At 41.6% G+C, this 23,624-nt stretch overlaps 1 protein-coding gene across 1 annotated transcript in view; it reads left to right on the top strand.

Moving 5' to 3' along the window:
• qsox1 (quiescin Q6 sulfhydryl oxidase 1) overlaps positions 1-20,498 on the top strand; it is a 32,792-nt gene extending 12,294 nt beyond the window's left edge. Inside the window, exons 9-13 of the mRNA XM_030083530.1 lie at positions 6,532-6,654; positions 8,660-8,798; positions 10,279-10,455; positions 17,416-17,577; positions 17,693-20,498. Of these exons, the coding sequence (XP_029939390.1) occupies positions 6,532-6,654; positions 8,660-8,798; positions 10,279-10,455; positions 17,416-17,577; positions 17,693-18,516 (1,425 nt within the window). The 3' untranslated portion in view covers positions 18,517-20,498. The remainder of the gene's footprint in view (positions 1-6,531; positions 6,655-8,659; positions 8,799-10,278; positions 10,456-17,415; positions 17,578-17,692) is intronic.
• Positions 20,499-23,624: the final 3,126 nt, after the last annotated feature.

Genomic DNA, 23,624 nt, shown 5'->3' with positions numbered 1-23,624 from the left:
AAAAAACTGTGATGGGCTTGCACTTAGATTCATACCTGATGCATGTATCAGTCCTTGAGATGTTGTCAAACAGAAAGGCGTGCAGTTACAGCAGGTCACCACTAGATGGGGAGTGAGACAGCAAAATGTTGACGTTTGAGCTGTTGCAACATTTTACTTTTTGGTTTCTTCCTTGATTTATTCTGTTAGTATTCATCTTTGTATTTTGCATATTCACCTAATTGTTTTGTTGAATGCACCATTGTTTCGAGTCACTTACATAAACACACACACACACACACTCTCCACATTATTGAAAGCAGTGGTAGATGCCATTGACTGCAACAGGAGCACAAAGGCTCTCGCGGGTATTGTTGACCCTCTTGATGTGGCCTCCCAGGGGGATTGAAGCGTGGCTGCCACCCACTTGCAGCTTGCAGGCTTTTGACCGGACAGCCTGATGGTTACTAAACCTCACTGGGACACAGTAACCACACACACATTTGGTACTCGTGCTGTCTCCATGTTTGTGGTCTCACACAAATATTTCTGTAAATTCTTGTGGCATTACCAGTCCGACATGGTAAAAGGAAAGAAAAAAAGTCTTTACTCTGAGACAAGTTTACTTTTCTTACTGCCAGGCTCTTTTATGCCCTTGGTTTTCCCATTTTCCAACACTTATTTTTTCCCCCTAATTGTTGTTACAATCCTCTGTTGTGTTCCGTTTACATTTTGAAGTATTTCATAATTGTCCAATTATCCACGTTAATCTTTGACTTGTCTTTCTCTCTCCCTTCTAATGCTTCCTTATTGACGACACACTTGGTCTTTCCCTCCTTCCTTTGTAAAGTGTGCCAACCAGGGAAACATGCTGTGATGATGAGCCTGACCTGCGAGCCCTGTCCCCATTGGCTACGCACCAGGCTGTTTCACTGCCCTCATCTGCCACCAATCTCTCTGATTATATCTCACTCGAAAGAGAGCGGGGGGCGGGAAGGGGGGGGTGTTACTTTCTCTCTCTCTCTCTCTCTCTGTGTGTGTGTGTGTGTGTGTGTGTGTGTGTGTGTGTGTGTGTGTGTGTGTGTGTGTGTGTGTGTGTGTGTGTGTGTGTGTGTGTGTCACGGTGCCATAGCCTCCTATTAGCTCCAGTTTGTTTAGTCAATAGTGGCAGGTCCCAGTGGTGTTTTTAGCCCCCCCCCCCCCCCCCCCCCCCCCCCCCCCCCCCCCCCCCCCCCCACCTGCCCGAATGCCCCGGCCTCTCAGCAAGCTTTGTGTCGCTGAGGAGGCTGTCATTGTTGTATCAGATCGCAACTTGTGACGGCCCTTATTGACTTTTGACTGAACACTCGTGCTACGGAGATCCTGAATGCTCTCAGCCTGGCAGCTTGTTAGGAGCAGTTAATGTGAGACAAGTGTACAGTTTGTGAAACCGGGTGGAAACCGGCTCTGGCACAGGAGGGGGTGATGCTCACTGCTCCAGGATTCACAGCGTAGTTTATTTGTTTATTCATTTATTCATTTTCCTTTTTAGTTTTTGTGAAAATCTAATGACATGCTTATTTGATTTTCCTGCTCAAACCACAAACCTTTTATTCACTGAAGAAACGGCCTTAACTTCACACTCCTGTTCTCAGGATTCCTAACATAGTGTGTTTAAAAAAAACAGCCATAAAATGACCCCTAAACTCTTTGTGTGAGTCATGTGATTAGATCAGAGTGAAAGTGACTCACTAAATGACCAAACCTCAGTGGCATAATTTTAATTCTGCTGTTACGTTTGTTTTTCATGACTCATCTCTTAGTTTTTAATTAGTAAAGCTGTCAGTAAAAAGTATGTTTTCACATTCAAGCTCACACACAATACCTTTAAGCGTGTTTCTGTGTTTCAACCTGGCGTCCCTCATGTTTTCCAAGCTACAACAAATAATTTCTACTCTTTCCTTCCCTCTTTGGTGAATGGAAATTATTAGCTGTAACTAAAAGTTTATTTTTCTTTTATTTGTACTCATTATTTGTTTCAACTGAACACATTTTAAATGAATAAATTTATACACATTTCCCATCTTATTTGTGTATATTTACTTGATTACTTCTTTAATGAAAATCTTTTAAAATTAAATTATTTTTGATGAATTGTGTATCATACAATGGAAAAAACAATGTTTTTCAGTAGTCTGAAAAATAATACTCTCAAAAAGGTTTTTTGATACATTGTTGATAAATAAAGGAATTGTAGCCAAGGGATTTATTAATTTTTTTAAATTGTATTTATAGCAAATGACAAAAAAATTAAGTGCCCATGAAGGATATTTAAAGTTGCCTGAGATGAATTGGAAAAACCTGGTCAGACTTGCATCAAAAGGCAATTAAAACCAATTTAAGTGGACATTTTATTAGGTTTTTTTGTCATTTATTTTTTGCTTTGAAATCACTTTTGTTTTTTTGTTGTCGTTGTTAATTGATAACTGATTGTGTGAACAGTTACTCTGTGTTTTCAGGACATTGTGAAAGCATCATCTTTCATCCCCTTCATCTTTTCACAAATCTCCCAGAAATCACTCCCTGCTCTGTCCAAGAATTTCAATTCCATGAATTGTTTGTTTCTTTGTCGTCTATAATCATCCCATCTTTGTAGCTCCTCATGTGCCTCCGTCCACACACATAAACATGGGGTTTGCTTTTTTCCCTACATGTTTTTTTTTCTGTCTTTTACACTGGGCCATAATATTACTAGATTTACTGTCTTGTCAGGCTGAAGCCGGATTTATGAATCCTCTACATGTATATGAGGATTAAAAAAAGTGGATCTTGGGAAGCATGAGAGCATTACAGCAAGGTTTTTAAGGATTACACCTCTATCCTGCTTTTCTTGAAAGAAGCCCTTCAGCCCAGAGGGGACAGAGGGGCAGAGGAATAAGACAAAGAATTAAGAAGGGGGGGGCTGTTTTAAAGGAACACGGGGTTCGGCCTTCTCATGCCAGCACTCCACATGTGACGCTGTCACCACAATCATCCCTAAGACTCCGGAATGTTTTCCTTCAATTAGCGTCTCCTTTAATTTTGAGGAATTTCACTGTTTTCATCTCCTCCGTTAGCTATGGGAGACGATGTCAGGATCTTCCCTGCGGGCGTACGTGTGTGTTGGTGTGTGTTGGTGTGTGTTTACATGCAAGCATACGGCTGCTGTTTGCTGCTCTCTGTTCTGACACGTGCCTGCCGAGCCCACCGGCCCCCTCCTCTGTCTCAATGCTTTGACTTGAAGTTGGATTATAACCGAGGGGGCTTCATCCCGTTCTTCCTCTGCTGGGCCCTGGCCTGGTCTGCCCTGTTGCAGCCAACAGATGCTTCCCTCCCAGGACCCCTGCCACAAGGAGCTTGTGGTTTCTCAAGTGCTGCTGATACTAATCGGATCAGGGATGACATATTGCTGGGGTGAATGGGATTGTCATGGTCCAACTGGGATGGGGGCAGGAGGGGTATAGGGTTAAAAGAGGCTGTGTGTGTGCGCTCGTGTGTGTATGAACAGAGGCAGAGGTATCAAGTTCAAACAGATATAGGGATTAAAAAATATATATTTAGAGAATCTGTCATGAATACTGATTTTTAAGGCAAAATTTGCATAATTTCTTTGTTGTAAAGTGAACTGATTTACTGATTTTGTCACCAGTTGCATTATTAAGTTTTGGTCTTTAACTGTGTAACTTTCATACACACAACTCGTGGTTCACTACACGCACTAATGTCAACAGTTCTCTTCATAATTACTGTAGAAAAGAGCAACCTGTGCCATGCAACAAATTGAAGCTCTGAAGATCTGTGACTCAGTCCAAGAATGGCTAATGAGAATAGGACAAAGTGAGAAATATCGGAGTGAATGACAATGTTTAGTTTTATTTTTCACACGGACATTAAGTGAAACGTGAACAGCTGCAGAGACCTCCTGAATATTGTTGCTTGGTGATGCTGTCTTAAGCCCGTTAGTGGAAAACACCTGCGTTCTCTCCTCTGGTTAAATTCATAAGTCTGTTTAATGAGCTTTTCTGACTGGTGAACACTCAGTCCTTAGATCCTCACCTAAACCTATTATACGACGCTGCCACCAACTGCAAACATCACAAGTCTTTGTCTTCGTTTTACATCTAAAATTCACTGCTGTGTGTCCCTGTGTGTGTGTGTGTGTGTGCCTTTGTCTGTGTGTGTGCCTGTGTGTGCGTGCGTGTGTGTGTCTGTGTTTTGTGGCACAGACGGAATAGTCGGCAAATCCCCGAGCAGTCTTATTTTCAACGTTTCAACAATAATCTCAAACGCAAATCCAAAAATATATTTCTCCTCATATTTTACTCTAATATGACTCACATCTGTTTTTGTAAATTGCACCACTGAGATAAACTGAGTTTCAACACATTGTTTATCTTGAAACCTCGGGGGCAAAAATATCAGCAGTCATAGCTTTTTTTTTTTTCTTGATGATGATAAAATCCCCTCATTACTGATAACATTTTATGATTGTTGATTGTTACCATGTGGACACATTTGGGGGAAAGAGTGGTTTAGAAGCACCTTTTCTATGAGGAAATAAATAACTGCCCCAAAAGTATGTTTGTTTGTCTGTTGTTTAGCAGAATGTTGTTTGATTTGTTATGGTCAGCTGATGAAAGAAAAAGGTGCCAAAACCAGAGCAGGGCTCCGTTATCCTCAACCACAAAGGTGTAAACATATTAGTCAGGGTCTGGTAAGGAGGTCAGTGTGTTACGCACAGATTATGTTGTTGTGTGATGAATAGATGACAGAGTTGTGGTCCAAAAGAGACGGCCCGTGTGTGAGAGTGTCAGTGCATGCAGATGTGTGTATGCGGAACAGATGGTGCTGGCCAAATTAAAAAGACTCGACTCAACTCCAATGCAGAATGTTCTGTGTGTTGAAAAGACTAAAGTGCCTCCAAAACTCTTGATGTCCTACAAGTAACTGTCATTTAAAAATAGTTGACTGATAATTTTTTGGGGGGGATATTTCAAATTTGTTTAAAAAAAGAAAAACCTACCAAGTTTCCATGGAACTTGTTTTATTTGTCCAAAGTTTTGGAAACAGGCTTGATCCCTTCCTTCTGTCTGTTTCTGAGAAATGGGACCATTATCTTAAACTGCTCCAGGTTTACTGGAAGAACAGGAAGCACAATCAGCTGAACTTTATTAAAGTGATCCTCTCTCTCTCTCACTCTGGCGCTGGGATTACTGGAGAAATCAGCTGTTTTCTATGGTCGTTGTATGGTCGCGTCAGTGTGTCTCTCGTCTGTCATCACTGGTTTCAGGCACCAGTCAGTGGGATTTCCTCTTTCTCTCTTCGTGCACACTTCGCAAGTTAGAGTATCGTGTTTCCTCACCGCTGTGGTTGTTGCCATGGCGATGCTAGTTTGACAAGGAGTAAATACACAACGGGAGTAAAGCCCTGAGCTGGGAGTGCCTAAGTGGTTGTTAGTGGCTTATGAAATGGATCTTAATGAAGGACGAGGCTTAAGCTCAGCTGTTGTCACATTTTGTGAAATTTTCTAAAGATTCTTAGGACAAGAGAACACTCAAACCTCCAGCTCCACGCACCACGTACCACGTACCACGTAAATTATGTGCACTATCCCAATTATAGATTTCTGCTTGGTAGGGATTATTCAAGATGTGTACATTTCAGTGATAAAGGTTATAATTGATAAATTATTTTAATGAAGCACTTTCAATTGAATGGGCTACAAATGGTAATGGTTAAAGCACAGTTCGGTAAGCTCAAGCACAGAATGTAGAGACAGTTCAAGAATGAAATGTTGAACCAGTCTAGGTGTAGATGTACCACAAATAAGAGATCTTCCTGGTACATCATAGCACTGGTGTTCAAAATTAAAATGCATGAACCCCCTTATAACTTTTTTAAAAAAATCTTTGATATTGAAGTTTTATCTTTAGAAGGTCCGTATCCTGAGAGTACAATTAGACAGTTTGATACGATTAGGTAATTTGATATTTGTCAGTGATTTGCTCACACTGAGCAGGAAACTAGCTGCTGCTGTCTGATCTGAATCCGCAGATCTCAAAATTACCTTTTTTTTTTTGTCATTACTGTAAACAAGCATTATTTTTAGGATTACTGTTTTCCAGTGTGTTATTTTCCTTATATATATGTACAATTTACACAATGCCCATGTTACCACTGAGTATGGACATAATTGTAATTATACTCAAACCTTCTAGCTGGCGTTTTTGTTGTCAGCTTATTGTGATAATAGGAAATTGCTGTTTTCTCTCTGTGTTTGTCTGCCTAACAAAGTGCCAGAGATTATTTTTATATACCTTATTGTTTGTCTGAGAAATGTCCATTCAATGTAAATATTTTATATTATGAATGTATTAATGTAACTGCTGTTGGTGATCAGATAAATACAGTGAAACAGTACTTGCACCTAATGGAAAGGTTTCTATATAGTAGAATGATTAATAGTACAACAATAGCAGTTTTGTTGATGATTAAGAAAAAGGATTGGAAGATAATTTTTGTTTCTTTCTACAGTATTTTCCAGGCCGTCCTGTGGTGATGAACTTGCTGAAGTCTGTGAACTCCTGGCTACAGAGCCAGTCTGCTGATGAGATTTCCTACGTGGCCTTAAAAGAGATCTTGGATAATACAGCACAGGTGAGCCGACACAGTGACAGAAAATAACCCAAAAATAAATTAAAGCTTTATTGTTGTACATCGTTGTTACAGTAATTCTTCAGCCTCCAAATTATTATTTATCCTTTAGGTCAGTATTGATAATGATGCATAACTGCTGTCTGAGCCACAAACACAACTTACGGAAGCTAAAACATGTAAAAGTAAAACAATGGATATAAAACAGTATCAGAGTTTAGGCATTGCGAGCTGAGTGTGGGTCACCACACAGACTGAGGTGAGGACATCTGTCTGAGGGTGGCTGTTTCATTTCTCTGAGCTGCAAGGTCACCTGTCAATTTGATCACTCAATCAGTTCAAAACCACATCACTGACACCCCGATGGTGCTGCTTCTGTCAAACACAGCGTTAGATAGGAACTTGAAATGTGTCCTTAAAGTCCTCGTGTGCACACCATGAAAATGTATATGTGTTCCTAAAGATGTTTGAGTTTGTGCTTTGGCCTTGTCTCAGTGCCAGCACCTGCATCCCAGGATCTATGTGCTGTTGTCTTTGGAAAGAAGCCTGCATGCCTCCAGCGTACAGCCCCTTGCAAATTGAAAGAGTCACTTACTTACATCATTAGCTTTTAGCAGGCAAATCAATGGATCAATGAATCAATGGGAAGGTATGAATAGACTCTGCCTCAGAGGAAATGGACTCACACACACACACACACACACACACTCATGCATACAGACTCCAAATCTTTACCATTGACATGTGAGTAACCCTGTCAATCACAGCAGTGATGGCGATGCAGCGCTTCGAGTGAAACGACTTTATGTCAGAGAAAATATGTTGTTGGATTCAACTGTGGCTGGTGGTTAGAGATCTGGATAGCTTTGGTTCATTAGTGGAGGGCTGAGCCATTAACCTGAGATTGACTTTTCATTGATCAGGGAAACTACGTGCGAGGCCTTTTATTAAGTTGAACAGGTTTGGAGTTGCTCAAGAGATGCTTCACTTTTTAGGTGATTTTACTAATATCACACTTCAGAATAAAAACTGACATTTTCCAGAAAAAAAGAAAAAAATTAAGTTAAAAAACAATGAAGGTAATTATGTTTATTATTGCAATAAATCACAACTTCTTCTACATACGTCTCTGAATTCTTAAGTGCATTTATTCTTAAAATATCTTAATGAGTCCTTTTATCGTTTATGGCTTCACTTCCAGGTTTGGCATCTAAATATCAACAGGACTCGATAATCTCATAAAACCACATTTTATTCTCAGTTAAACATAGATGACATGAGGAACAAGCTTTTCTCCACTCCATGTTAAATATTCACTCAGTTTAACTGGCTGATAACAGCATATCTCACCAAACCAGAGACAGGATCATGTTAACAGTTTGTAGCTTTTACAGCAACATAAATTGTGTATGGAGAGAGAAGACATTTTATGAAATATCCTCTGATTTTCTCTGTGAAAGCTTGTCAACAGACAGGCAGAGATTTACATTTCAAAAGAAAACAACTGTGTAACTCAGTTGTTTGTTGAACTTCTTGAAAGTCATAGTTGAAAACCTCAATCTGTCCTTGAAGATAAAGACCAGACTAAGCAAACCATACTGTAAAATTAGCTAATAGGGTAATTAGTATTCATTGTCTTTGAGTTTAAAAGATAAAGGTAAAGATAAATTCGTTTAGACCATGATTGATGGTGTCTGCACTTTTGTCATGACTAGAGTTATGTGTAAAAAAAAAAAAAAGATTAAAAAAGTCTTCGAATCCTACTAAATAATGGTAGTAAAATTCAGATAAAATGACTTGAAAGTAAACCGCAGCTTTCTTGTTTTTTGCAGTAATAATTTTTCTCCAACTCCTTGGGTCAGCAGAGAGTATGTTGGGTGAAGGGTTTCAATTTGACTGCAATAAGAGGAAAAAAGGAGAAAGTATTATTTACCAAATGTTTTGCTGTTTTCAGTATAGTTTGCTCCATGTCAATAACTTGTTTTAATTTGTTTCTTCACTCGTTCAGGTTCCAAACACTGCACTGCCTGAAGGAACCAAGTGGGTGGGCTGCCAGGGTTCACAGCCCTACCTCAGACGCTATCCTTGCGGGGTGTGGACTCTGTTTCATGTCCTCACAGTCCAAGCCAAAATTCTAGGAGGCTCAGGTTCATGCGCCCGCACGCACACGCACACGCACGCACACACACACACACACACACACACACACACACACACACACACACACACACACACACACACACACACACACACACACACACACACACACACACACACACCAAACTGAATGAAACAAGCTATTGAGAGTTCACAAGCCCGAACTAGAATGAAAATTAGGCTTTGTAAACAAATTAGCGTGTTAGATTAGTGTCTCTTTCATGTTAACCTCTCACTGACCTGATTTAAGTTTCCACAGAGAACAAACACACCCACAATTATTCACAGACACAACATATCTTTATGTTTGTGTTGTCCAGTCTTCTACCTGGAGGGCCGCTGCCCTGCATGTTTTACATCTCTTCAAGTTTAAATATACCTAATTGTTATGACTCGCTTGTTTACAGCTTGTGTGCAGAACTTTATGATCGTGATAACGGTAAATATTGATGATGATCTGCATCAGAATTTTTGATAGTGTCTTTTTTTTCAATTTCTCTTTCATGTTTTGCTATTTTGCAAAAATTAAGCCTAATTGTGGGTGTGTGAAAAGGGATTATGTTAGATTACTGGAATGTGAGTGGTTAATAAAACAGGCAGATGATCATAGGCTATGCTCCCGGCAGGAACGTTAATCTGTCTTCAACACACACACACGCACACACGCACATATACACAGAGGTTAATCCCATGGTTTATGGACCATCACGTGACCTGCAGATGGACTGGCCAAAAAGGGGCATCCATCTGGCCCCCCACAGACCACCAGTTCAATGGCTGCATGTACACACATCTCAAACAGTAGTATACTTCAAAAAAGATCTGATTCATATTCACACACTGCATTATGGAGGTGTGAATAGAGTCCACTGCAGGATCCTTTTTGCTTCAACGGCGCACGCTCCTGTGTACACTGCCTCTGGCTGTGCGGTTCATCTGACGGTCCTGCTAATCTGAGAACAAAAGCAAACAGCTCATGGAAAATATGTTTCTGGACTGTTGTGGTCCTGAGACAACAGCCTGGCCACCATTCACACAGAGCGTTAACTGTCTATAATCTCCAGATTGGGTTATTCCATGCTCACAGATTATTCACCCCAATATGGGGTTAACCCAGCTCTCTGTAACTGTGGGCCCACAGAACCGTGGGAATCGACAAGGCTCCTCTTCCATTAGAAAGCTTTTAACAGCTCAGATTCTTGGTATATATCATTCTGGAGTGATGGAGGCCTTTATTATTGCAGATCTCTGGTAGTCATATCAGATGATGGTTATTCCCCTTTGTGATTCTTTTTTTAATTATGCCACTGAAGTTTCTATGAATATTAGTATTTTTCCTTTTCTCTAAAGCATTCTCAGACAAAAAATATTCTCTCTGTGGAAACATAGCTATACTTGAGTGAGTTGAAGGTTGTATTGGCATTTCTAATTTGTTCTGGCAGTTTCTGACCCCATGTGGTTCTCTTTCAGATCCTCAGGAGGTTCTGAGCTCCATGAGGAGCTATGTGCACAACTTCTTTGGCTGCCGACCGTGTGCTGAACACTTTGAGAACATGGCAGTGGAGAGTCTAATGGAGGTGAACACCATGTCTGCGGCGGTGCTGTGGCTGTGGTCCCGTCACAACCGTGTCAACAACAGAATAGCAGGTAAGAGTCAGCGCAGTCTTCACCTGCTTTGTAAAATAAGTTTTTAAATCTTTTCTTTCCTTCTTAATTTCACCTGTATTCAACCAGGTAAATCTGGTTGAGATAGAAGATGTTTTTCAGGAAAAACCTGGTTGAACCAGTAACAACCATTCAATTCAGCTTTATCTCAGTCGTGTCAAATATAGCGCACTCATCTCATGGCACTTTTACAGAGAAAACCCCAAGAAGTCCACATGAGGAAGTGGCGCTAAGATGGAAAATCTCCTTTTAACTTTTAATGGGAAGAAACCTCTGCACAGCCAGGCCTGGAAGTGGTGGCGTTCTGCAGCTGTGGTTTGATTTAGGACATAGAGCAGAGAACAGGATAGGACGGAGTCAGAAGAGCAACAACAATGAAAAAACGACCAGTGTGATCCTCCATTCATACTCTCTGTGTGTGTGTGTGTGTGTGTGTGTGTGTGTGTGTGTGTGTGTGTGTGTGTGTGTGTGTGTGTGTGTGTGTGTGTGTGTGTGTGTGTGTGTGTGTGTGTGTGTGTGTGTGTGTGAGAAGAGATGGCATCCTTTCTCACTGACACCAGCAGCGTGACGACGCGGCATTGAGCAGTTAGAGAGTGGAAGCAGAACCCAAATCACATGGTGGAAGGTTAAAAAGGAAATAGATTTGAATGGCCTTTTACAAAATAGCATGACAGGCACTGGGTGGTCAAGGAGAGATACCAGAACACTGAATAATCACAACAATTGTTGCGAAGGAGAAGGCTGTTAAGATTCTGTTTCTTCAGAGAACAGAAGGGACAAGGAGACTTGGGAGTGGATAGAGGAAGTGCAGCCGGACCTTTCACAGAAGAGATGTGTAAAAGTATGGTGAATAAAATAAAAAAGGAGAACATGCAGGTATGTTACAGTGTAGAGAGTGTGTTGGCGAAGACATCTGGGGATAGACAGTAAGGCGGGACAAAAGGACAAAACGGAGGCTGCGAATGTATAAAGCCAGGTTTACACTTGCACGACTTTTTGCCACGATGTTGTCGTGGCAAGGTGCGCCAATCTGGAGTCACCGAACTGGCAGGCTCCCGCACTGTTCACGACCAGTTCACAAATAGTTCACGAATGCGCGCCCGTCAGTGTCACAGACTGGCACGACGCATTCATGCATAGTTTGTGCATAGTTTACATGCTTCCTGCTTTGGCGCGACGTGGTTGCGCAATTCGGCTTGGGCTGTTCGTGAACTATTCATTGCAGTGCGTGGCAGTGCATGCCATGCGTGCATCCTCCCGCATTGTCCCGATGAGTTCAGGAGGCGTTCACGGACAGTTGACGCATAGTTCACGGCCCAGTCGCGATATTTTGTCGTGCCCAAAATTTTGAACATTTCAAAATTCTCGTCCCGACATGGCACGCAGTCACGACGGGTTTACGCACACTTCATGCCACTTTATGAGTAGTTTGCGACTCGATTCGTGCCAATGCGTGCCACAGAATTGTTCAGGTGTAAACCTACCTTAACAGGTTGGGGTGATCAAGGGTAGAGAAGAGGAGGGACTGACAGGTGATAAATCTGTTCAGAATAAGGAAGGAGTAGTACAAGAAGCTCACGAGCGGAGTGTAACAGACAGAGGATGTAGAAGTTGTGGATTTGGAAGTGACGCAGATTACTAAGGTTGAAGTTCAGACCGCTTTAAAGAAAATGAAGTATGGAAAGTTGCTGGCCCAGGCAACAAACCAATGGAAGCAATGACATGTTCAGTCAAGATAGCGCTATTTTTTCAGTCAAGACTTTCTAAACCAATTCTGGAAAGTGAGAGGAAACCATGGGACTGGAGAAAAAAATGTCCTGATTTTTATGTTCGATCAGAAGGGAGATGTCCAAAGAACTGCAGAGGAATGACGTTAATCAATCATAGCATGAAGATGTGGGAAAGATGAATAGAGGTTAAGTGGAGACATGAAGATCACTGAGCAGCAGTTTGCTCTGCTGTCAGGAGAAAACAGATGTGATTTTTCATTGAAAGTGCTGATGGGGAGGAACAGAGAAGGCCAGGAGGAGGTGCGCTGCGTCTTTGTGTAATTAGAACAAGCCGAGGGCCAGAGATGGCGCGGCAGCCATGACCAAAAAAGCTGGAGACTGAACTGAACGTGGCAGAGTCAGAGGACGCTCCAGTTTTCACTGGGAGTCAACATAATGGACAGAAGGAAGACCGAGCACAACAGAGGGATGTCTCATGTGTTACGGTTTGGTGGATAAACATATTGATGAGGTTGACGTGGTTTGATCACGTTCGTAGGAGAGATGACAGTAATGAGGGGGGAAATGATTATGACGATGGAGTTTTCAGGCAAGGGAAGAAGAAGAAAGCCAGTGATTGAAGATAAGTATATTTGATAATGGCAAAATACCAAAAAAGGACAACCCTTTATTCAGGAAACTGTGTTTCTCATGATCAATATTCACAGACCGCTCATGACATTGAAAAAAATCAGAAGCGAGTTCTAGTCTTTAGGGTTAGGGTTGCGCTAATGCCCTGAAAGTTCAGTTGGAGAGAAGATTGAAGTTCCTGAAAATGAAATTATGCTTCTTATATATTTATTTAAAAAAAATGCACACAATGACATTATGGAGCCTTAATGATAAAATAACAGGAATCACCATGTGCAAACATGTCCATTAAGCCACCTGTACAGCTCTTTTCCCTTCTGTTTTTTCCATCACATATTTCTGTCTTTCCACATTTCTCAGTGTCAACCAGATTAATTAGATCACATGCACTATCTTCCTTGGTGTTTTGGGGGTCAGTTCTACATTTCAGCATCCATTCATGGCCACTTAATTCTTGTAATACGACTAAAAGAGGGTGAGGGGAGAAAGAATGGATCCCCAGATCAGACACCAGCTGTCACCCCGTCTTAGCCTTTCAAGTATCATCTGCCTCTGCCTCACCCATTTTCTCCTGGCCCTCTTGAGCTACCTTCCAGCCTTTTCACACCATTCAGCATCCCCAGGAAAACTCTTTCCCTTTTTTGCTGTCTTCTCTATGCGTGTCTCAAAAGAATGTGGAACTCACCTTTTCAAACAACAAACCGCTTTTCAGATGAAACTTCCTACATCTACTGTCACATCAGGAGCTCTGATTTCTTGACTTTGCAATCTCTGCATGTATTTTATTCCACATGCTCTCTCAGTACATCATGAGCTATAGGAATGCTCAACTGCTTCTGATCGTTCCTCTTTCTTGTCTGATTTCAGATCATTTTATTAGGCACTGGGTTATCATTAACAGCGTACTTTGTTAAATCGCTATCTTTTGTTTGTGTTGTGTTCACTGCCCCCTCTTCCATCTCAGGGACAGCTTGTGTCCCGAACAGCAGGGGCCATAAGGACAGCCGTCTCTGCATGTGTCTGCTCCCCAGACACTTAAACACCATCCAAGCTCCCCCTCTTTATCCATTCGTCTTCCCTCTGTTTTTGTGGCTCGTTCTCATTCTCCCTTTCCGCTCATCATCCCCTGGGGCTCATATCCTCCGCTTGACAAGTACGAGTGCAGCATCCTCGCTGGATAGGTCCCAGAGGAGCCGGCCCCTTTTGCCCACACATACACAAACATACAAACGCAATTCCCATGGTATTGTGTGACAGCAGGTGGCAAACACCCCGACACAAGCCATGCACGCTTCCCTTGCCTTCCTCCCCCTCCCTGTTCCACGCACACACACACGCATCCTTTCTGCTTGTCCAGCGTGTGTCAAGTTGTGGTGTGTGGCAGGGAGCTTGGCGCGGTCGAGGGTGTGCTGGGGGGTCCACAGGGGATAAGTTGGGTGAATCAGAAGCAGCTACAGGAGGGGCAGAGGGCTTGGCTGTGTTTGTTGCAATGAGTGCTGGCGTCTCCCTGAGGAAAGCACACTCCATCCTTATCATCCACCCGGCCCCTCCTCTTCCCTTTGCCTAAAGTGGAGCTCTTTAGCAGGCCTCTCCGCCCCTCCTTTCAGAAGCAGCCATGCATGAAAGAGCAGCTATTTGTAAAGCAGCCGAACAATTAATTTAACTGGCAACAAAGAGGCCCTAGGGCCCTCGGCCTTGTTGCAGCGGCTGAATTAAGACTGGTGGCAGCTCCGTTCTGTTGCTGCTTGTCAACAGCTGAGGCAGATTCACATTTCTGCAGACAGAATAGCCTCTGTAGCAGGCCCGGCTAGCTTCAGGGCTACAAGCCTCATGTGCTCAACCGCTGAAGAGGTTTGTGGTTTTGTTGCATGTGGAAAAATATATATATAGTTCACTTCACAAGAATCCTTTGAATGTGTCATGTGAGTCCACCAGTCTTATATGTTTTAAATTTTGATCTGAATCTATTCAGTGTGTCATCATGAAACACTTCAGGAAACATAGTAATGAGCCACCCACTGCGATCGTAGGGAGATGAAATCGTGAAAAAAATTAAAACACCTTTTATACTTTGTTGTTTTCATTTATTTAGACTCCCATCAAAGAACATAATACAGACAAATATTTCTTTTGTCTTTCTATTTTCAAAATATTGGCTTTCTTCTCTCTGCCTGCACTTAACTGTTATTTTTTTTCAGACAGTAACACAGATGCTGTGTAGGTTTTTTTTCCCTCAGGTTTTTAGGTTTTTGACCTAATGAAACCTGATTTAACAGGTGTATACTGCGAAATAATAATATATATGAACACAATTTAAATGACGTGACTTTCTTCTATACTCATGACTGATGAAATGTACCACAGTGTGCAGGTGTATATATGGGACATGGCTTAGTAAAAGCACAGAAATAAACGAGCATGTCAGCTGATACACACAAATACTGTTTTAGGTCTTGTGTTATTGTAATGTCATTAAAAACCAAATAAAATTGAAGGACAAGAATATAAGATGAAGATTATGACTGTAAATGATTGTTTCCCCCCCCCAGATTACTAAACATTTCAACATAAAGGTTGTTAGAAAACAAATGGTCCACACTCTTCAAATTTTTTTGGATTCCATTGTTTAAATGAGTATAAAATGTTGAGCATCAGCTGCACTACCCAGCCGTTATGATGGTGCACTACAGCATGTAGTTGATCCTCACTTACAGAATTAGTGCTGAGGAAGCCAGTTTGACGTGCTGAACAATACATATTTATACCTGATGAATATGTATGGCTGGCAGCGATGACATCGCAGTGACAGGCCATTGTGGCAATCTCAATATGGCTGGTATGGCGAAAGTCACCCTGGCCGCAAACATGGCAAGCTGATTACAATAAGGAAGATGTGGGGTAATGTGTGTCTGTGTGTGTATACTCGTGCTCTCACCTGCTGAAATATATAAAAGCGCACACACACACACACACACGCACATATTTGCAAGCAACCGCCCCTCCAGGACAAAGTAAAATTGATGTATCCTTTATGTAAAGTACAGTATGCAGAGTACAAACACACATGCATATGACTGAGATTATTCTTGAACAGCGAAGAGGAGGGAGGAGGTGATGGAGGATGTAAATTGACAGTGTTGTAAAGTGACAGACCTGCTGCTGCTCTGCCTTTTCCTGTTTTCTCTCTCTCCCTCTCCCTCTCTCTCTCTCTCTCTCTCTCTCTCTCTCTCTCTCTCTCTCTCTCTCTCTCTCTCGCTCTTTGACGCACACAGTGCAAAATCCTGTAATAAATTGCTTATTGTCACAAACAGGCGTGTGTGTGTGTGTGTGTGTGTGTGTGTGTGTGTGTGTGTGTGTGTGTGTGTGTGTGCGTGCGCTCCCTCGTGGACTTTTGTGCTGTTTTTGTCTCAGCTTTTATTTGCAGCTGTATATTTTGGTGTGTGTGTGTGGTGTGTCTGTGTGTGTGTGCACGTGCGTGTGGTGAAGGGTGTTAGTGGGCAGTGGCTGCTGCATAAAAGAAAACATGTTAAAGGAGAAAGTTTCTAATTCATTAGGAGGGCAGCTCCCCTCTGAGGGTTCTGCTGCTCTCATGTTCAATTTGGAGATTGGACTTTGCTTTCAAAGGGGTGTAAATGGACGAGACAGGTGGTCCATTGCACTGAGGTCTACTGCCTCAAAACAGGGATTCTATGTATATTTGTGTGTGCGTGCGCCCGTGTGTCAATGAGTGGGGAAGCTGTCCACTTTGGCCACATCTATTATCTCACCAACCCTCCCACTGGGACATCCCAGTAGCTCATTGATCATTGTTAGACCCTGTCATATGAACACACACACACACACCGCACACACACACACACACACACACACACACACACACACACACACACACACACACACACACACGTGGACACAAAAATATCAATCCATAGATTACATCCACACAAACACAGACAGATGATTTACATATACACACTTAAACGGATACATACACATATGCATATAGGCACTTAGTTTTTACGAGCGCTGTGACAAGATCAAATGGGTTCAATGCAGATTGCATCCAGTCCTCAAGGCACTTACATCTTCCCATCATTGCAGCAACAAGGAGCATAAAGAAAACAACAATAGATGAAGCAGTTGGCTGGAATGCACTGCTTTTGAATTGTGTGCAGCTATTTTACTCGACTTTAATTTAAAAGAAACTTTTATTTATGGCTGCCTCTGTAAGGCTATTAAAACCCTTTTTTTGAACAGCTGGTACTTGATTCAGTATTGTATTTTAGTGTTTTATTTGAAGTGTTTAAGAACAGCGGTTTATTGTAACAGAAAAATAAATTTGGATTACAGTAACAGATGAGTGTTATTTTGCTTTATTATTTGCACACTTTATTGTGAGTCTATTATTTTCCTTAGTCTTGTGAAAATAGAAATAAGGGGAAGAATATAAATTTATGAACAATATTGGTTAAATGGAAAATGTGTAATAAATTATTAATTCTCTCTTGTGATTTTCTTCTTCTAATATGCCGAAGGTCCTGATGTGCGCCACAGTGATCCTGTTTCTGTTTTCCTCATCCAGGGTCACTCAGTGAAGATCCCCACTTCCCAAAAATCCAGTGGCCTCCACCAGACCTGTGTCCAGCCTGCCACAACGTGATGGACAACAGGGAGCACAGGTGGAACAAAGAGGTGGTTCTCCCCTTCCTCCTCTCTTATTTCAACTCCAGCAGGATCCTCACAGGTACAGAAGAGTTCTGAGTATCTTATTCTGAGCAGTGTTTGTCTTTTCACATTGAAGTGTGAGAATTTTGATTTTACATGAGATACATCCTTGTCTCTTTTTCTTTTCTCCACAGATTACCTTGATGATGAGAGCCAGGTTCTAGAAACGCAGAGGGAAAAACACAAACAGCTCACTCTGGCAGCCCAGAAACATGTAGAGAGAAAAACGAGGGAGGCCTTGGACTCCAACATGCAGTTTCCACCATCACAAGCCACTGAGCAAGGAGAGGGGGAGGAGGAAGAGGAAGAGGAGGAAGAAGGGCCCCAAGATGAAGCAGCGACAGATGAAGATGAAGACGGTGGCGAGGGTGCTCCGGCAGCAACAGAAGAAGAAGAAATGGAAGAAAAGCCTGAACCTACATCTTGGGCAAATCCTGAAAATCTAGGGGGTCCTGTTCAGAGGCAGGCCCACCGCCGCCCGAGCATCGTGGGAATGAGGATGCGAGAGCTGCAGGAGGACATCGTAGATCTGGACTCATTTGTCAACCAGCACTATAAAGCCAAGGCGCTACAGCTGGCTGCCTCCAGCCGGGTCAAGCAACGCACCCTGCAGAGGCAGAAAGAGCAGGACCCCAGGCCTGTGCTCGGGCTTGGCATGGAGCTGGACGCAGGGCTGGGGATGATGGGCCTGCAGCCCATGGAGGAAGACTTTGAGCTGAATGTGGGGCAACAGAGGAAGCAGCTGCAGAAACGAGACCTATCGAGCCAGGTGATCGGTCAGGAGGCGGAGCTGAGCTACAAAGGACGCTGGATTTCTGTGTTGAGTATCGGGTTCTCAAAAGTTGACATCAGCCTATGTGTGATTCTTTACTTCCTGTCCTCCATGTGTCTTCTAGCCATGTACCTTTTCTTTAAAAAACGCCTCAGGTTACGGCGAGCTAAAATAGCTCTGCCGTGAATAACAATTTAGTGCAAAATTTACAACAATCACTCTGGTTAATATCTTTAGTTTGGGGAGCGTTAATGGATACATGGAGCTGTGGGTAGCTCCATAGTACTTCCAGCCAAAGCTTGTGATATGGTGTTTCACTGTGACTCTCTTCATGTATGACATTAAACTGAAAAGAAGGAAAAGTGATAATCAGCAGGTTACCTTCAAGAGTTTTAGGATTAGGGCACTTTATATCTTTGTGCTTCGTCCACCCTCCACTTTTCATTAAACACCAGAACTGTGGAAAGTATGTGCATGTAGATGCATATAGCTATTTAATTTTATTTGAGAGCTTTACCTCAGTTAAGGATGAGTAATGTAGACTTTTGAATATATTTGACCACTGGTGAAGAATGCTAAATGGCCAACATGAGCTTGAAGATTTGTTTAATTTGTATGAAGTGAAGTTTTTGTTTGTAGTTCTATTTTACAGAAGTTATTGATGTTTACATGATTTTTTTTTAGAGTAGGATGAAGACTTTGTGTCACTGATTTCTCAGATAATATGACATAGAAAATGTCTACTCCCATTTCAAGTTCTTTATACCTCCTTTCGTAAAGTTCGAACAGGTGACGAAAATGACTCTTATTGTAGTTCAGAGTCCTCCTTGCTGAGTATGAATGAAAACCATTACCCCATGATCTATCACAGGCAAAAATGTTGCAGAGCTGCAGGTATGAATCAAACAACATCTTTGTGCTGTAAGAACATAGCACTTGTCAATTCTGAAGTGTCAGGTGTTTTGCAGCTATATTAAGAAATAAACTCCTTAAAGCTGCTTTGTTTCTATGCTGCATTCCAGTTACATCAAGCTTCATGAGCGCAAACATTTTGCAAAGCAGAACAACATAAAGTTGCATGCACTTCAAGTTGACATTTCCAACCATAAACTCAGTGTAGCTTTGACAGCCCACTGTTTTTCTCCCAACATGGCAGCATGACATGTTAAAGTAATGTTTTTATGTTTCTACAGCAAACGGATGTGTTGAGAATTTCAGTCAGTTGTGATTGTAGCTCTGCTACAGTGTTGCTTGTGTGTGTACAGTTGTGCTCCTGTTGTGAATAAAAAGTGTATTCTAAGATGTCCTCAGAAAAAAATTAGCACAAGAAAAGCTTCATGCCTCCATCCTGTCTTTTAACTCATTATGTAGAAATCTTCACAAGGCTTCCAGCAGTGAATTAATTGTGTTTTCAAACAGCAAAGGTACATTTAAAGGAGCGTTATTGTTAGGACAGAAAGGGGATGGAGCTGTCATCATTTCCACTTCACAACATTGAAAAAAAGTGTAGCTTTTCAAGAAGCAGCCTTACACCACAAAGATACTGAAACCTTCACTTTGTACATGATGCAGAAACCTGAAACCTCCCATACATGTTCAGCGAAGACCAGCTTAACAGTGAGATGGATGTCTGGCAATTGAAAGGTCAAAATTAAGTGTGTATGCATATTTATTTGATTTGAACTTTGAAGGGAGTCACAGTAGATGGCTTTAATTGGTTGCAATTGATTTTTGATTATTGGTTTGTTTACATTTCATGACAATCAATTCAGTCCAGGTTAAAAAAAAATAATATTCCTCTTCTAATTCTTGAGTGTCTTTTTTTAATTAACTATCTTTTACAGACATTAAGGTAAAAACAGGTCTGAAATGATTTTTTTGGAGTTTTAATTGTGTTATGGAAAATTGTGGACAGTTGCATCATGTTTTGAAATGAGACCGGTCCTCCTCTCCTTTCAGGAGTTGATAATTAGTTGGTCCTAAGTTCTGAGCTTTATGTAATGTCTTCTAATATTACAGCGCGCTGCTGAGTCCACACAATAGCTTCTCTCGTGGTTGTTGGAAGTGTTGTGGAGTGATGAATATGTTCACACTGGATGAGTTTTAGAATATGCAGGGTTTGTTTTTGGTTCATGTCCATGACAAACCTGCTGGTCTACACAAAAACAGTTTTTTTTTTTTCCTGTTTGCTTCTGTCTGAATCAATAAAATTATTTTTGATAAGGTTTGTTTGCCTTCTCAATACTTTGACCAACCAATGGAAATATTTGTTTTGGAATTTGAGGCTGACTGCAATTTGTGTTTTGGAATTCTAAAGGGAAGGGTGAAATTTTGTCCCAATCTGTGAATCCTTAGAAGTCAAAATATGTTTACCAGACCTCACAGATTTTTTTTCCCCACATTGCTAGTTCTGGAACAACAAGTTACTGTTTGTTTTTTTGTTTTTACCAAGACTATGAGGACATGAAGCGAGGAGAGGAAGGGTGTTACATGCAAAAATGGGGGGTTAAATCATTCAAGGTTGAAGGAAAAAGCCTGTTGCCATCTGCTGTGCAGCGCAAGCTAAATCCTAACAATTTCATTGGGATTATAGCAAGTGAGTAATCCAGCTTTCCTTTAGGACTGGAGAGGAGAGATTACCCTTGAGGATTAGCTCCCTGCAGATAATAAACTTTATTAAAACGCAATCGGCTTTCATGAGCTTCTTCCATCCTCGCACACACTTGGAGGTGGACTCGGGGAGACGTGGTGGGGGGTTTGCAGTGAACCCTCTGAGGTGGTAGGAGGGGATCGGACGAGGTGAATGAAAGAGGGAGCGGCGTGTGTGTGTGTGTGTGTGTGTGTGTGTGTGTGTGTGTGTGTGTGTGTGTGTGTGTGTGTGTGTGTGTGTGTGTGTGTGTGTGTGTTGGTTGGGGGGGGGGGAATAAATGGATGGATGGGTGGCGAACAGGATTTTGCTGTTGAGATTACAACAAGCCCATCTGAAAGACAACTGATGCTTGATCTTGAGCTTTGTTTCTGAAACACTGGTCTGATTCCCCTTGACTCCTGCTCTTTATCCAGACCCCCCTGACCTGCCACACACACCTCTCATACACCCCAGCCCCCGTCTCCTCATCTAGAGCTAATGCTTACCCTGTGAAGTATCACACACACACAATATGCTGATTGATAGCTCTACATTAAAGCAGAGGAGCGTCAAGCTGACGCATCTGTGGTTGTGTGACTTAATTAAACTCTCAGATACTCTGAATTAGATTCTCAATGACTCATTATGGCTGCTGGGATGGATTGTGAAAAGCACAGTCAGTCACCAGGAAGCTTCTGGAAGTTATTTAATTCTTCCTCAAACAATGTCTAAATCAGCATCTGATGATTTGGACATTGGATATTGAATTTTAATATGAGAGTGAGCTGTTTTTATATATATATATATAAAAAAGTCAAATTAAAGTTGGTATGCATCTTTCTGTGAGCTGATCATTCGCTTTATGAAATAACAGTAAAAAAAAATTTCCAAATCAAAGTTTGCATCTTGACCTAGGTGACGATGGTCCTGCACCTCCAATCTGTTAATCTGGTTAAATGTTTACCTGAGTTTGTTACAGGATTGGAGTCAGCGATGCTTTGGGCTGCTTACTCCACGGGAGCCCTTTAACAGGTGTCCTGAGCTCCAGTGAGCTGTGAGTGTTGTGCTGGTTCAGACTAATGATGGCTAATGAGGAAGTTGGCAGGAGGGTAATATCTCTACCTTTGCCAAGACCACAAGGAGCAGTTCATGTTGAGGACAGAAGCTTCAAAGCTAAATCAAGACACATTCAGAGCTGCTGATGATTCCTACAAGTTTCAGAATGGATTTACCTTTTCAGGGGGGAAAAAAATTGGTCAAGTGAACAATAAATAACTTGATGTTTAGATAACATTCATTCACTACGGGAAACATTGATTGTTACCAGTTTGGAGGGACCTATTTTCCAGTTGGGAATGTAAATGTGACAGTAAAACAGACAACAAGATAATGGATCTTATAAATGTTTTTAAATGTTTCCATCTGGAAACTTTCACAACAATCATAACACACTTAAAAACACCATTCATGGATGGTTTCAATAGTTATTAATGAGCATCACACCACCTACGACATAAAGCACAGGACTCTGATTGTTTATATAATGGAAATAAAATCCAGAATGATTGGATTCCACAGTGATGTAGGCAGATATACCTCTGTGTCATATTTGGAACAAAAGCTTTGCAGTTAAGCATCACTTATGGGGAAATTATTAAATAATACTGGTATTTGTGTTATACCACAATAAATTACATTAGTCCAGCTCTTATATGAAAGCATTATCATGTTGAACATTCTAGCATTGTACTGAATATCAGCATGAATATGATTATCTCGGAAATCAGACCTTGCACTTCTAATTGAACCACATTCCTTATAAAATTCAATACAACAATCCCTCTCATATGATACAGCTTAATCACAGACCCAAGACGTGCTTCATGATGCTGAGCAAGGCTTTGGAACTTGCCTCTTAGTACAACAGATTAGCTGTGATGTCTTTAAATTTCAGAAGCAAGCATTGCAACTGGAATAGAAAGTCTTTCTTTGGATTATATCTTTTAAAAATCACCCTGGTCACTCAGAGTAAAGGTATTGCAAATTCCCATAATGTGGATGTTTTATCAAATTAGCACCAAGTTCTATTTTGACCATGAGTAATCAGTTATCGCTCTCAGAATTTGTAAGTTTGAGAGAGGGGGCTTAAGAAAGCAAAAGGCTTGTTGCAAATGTTTGGAAAATAAAAAACGAAATTTAAATTCCAGCATTTTATCATCTTCACCCACTTTTTTTATGGATCCTGTCGTAAATCAAAACTGTAAACATTTCCTGGATCTTTGACAAACAATTTTCCATGACTGATGAGCAGGGGCGTTAGGGGGGGGGGGGGGGGGGGGGGGGGGGGGGGGGGGGCAGTAGTTTGTTCGGTTACCTCACGGTGAGAAGGCACAGGTTTGTTTTTTAGACAGCAGTTGACATAATTTCATTAAGCTTGCTTGCACTTTGTTGGGGCACTGAAGTTTCTGGTAGTTTACAGTAATTTGTGACTCTAAATTGCTCATGACTTTGATTGTGTGGTTAATTCTGTTTCTCCATGTTAGCACCGTCACAAACTGGTGACCTGTTCAGAGTAAGATGGAGTCACTCCTGACGATTATTTCAGTGCTCATAGTTTAACACTTTGTAAAGCAATGCTGTGCCTAAGCAGAAGTACCTGAATGCA

Source organism: Salarias fasciatus, chromosome 23 (assembly GCF_902148845.1).
Source record: "Salarias fasciatus chromosome 23, fSalaFa1.1, whole genome shotgun sequence".
Lineage (NCBI taxonomy): Eukaryota > Metazoa > Chordata > Actinopteri > Blenniiformes > Blenniidae > Salarias > Salarias fasciatus.
Note: the sequence above shows the minus strand (reverse complement) of the source record. Positions and strands in the feature narration are given on the sequence as shown.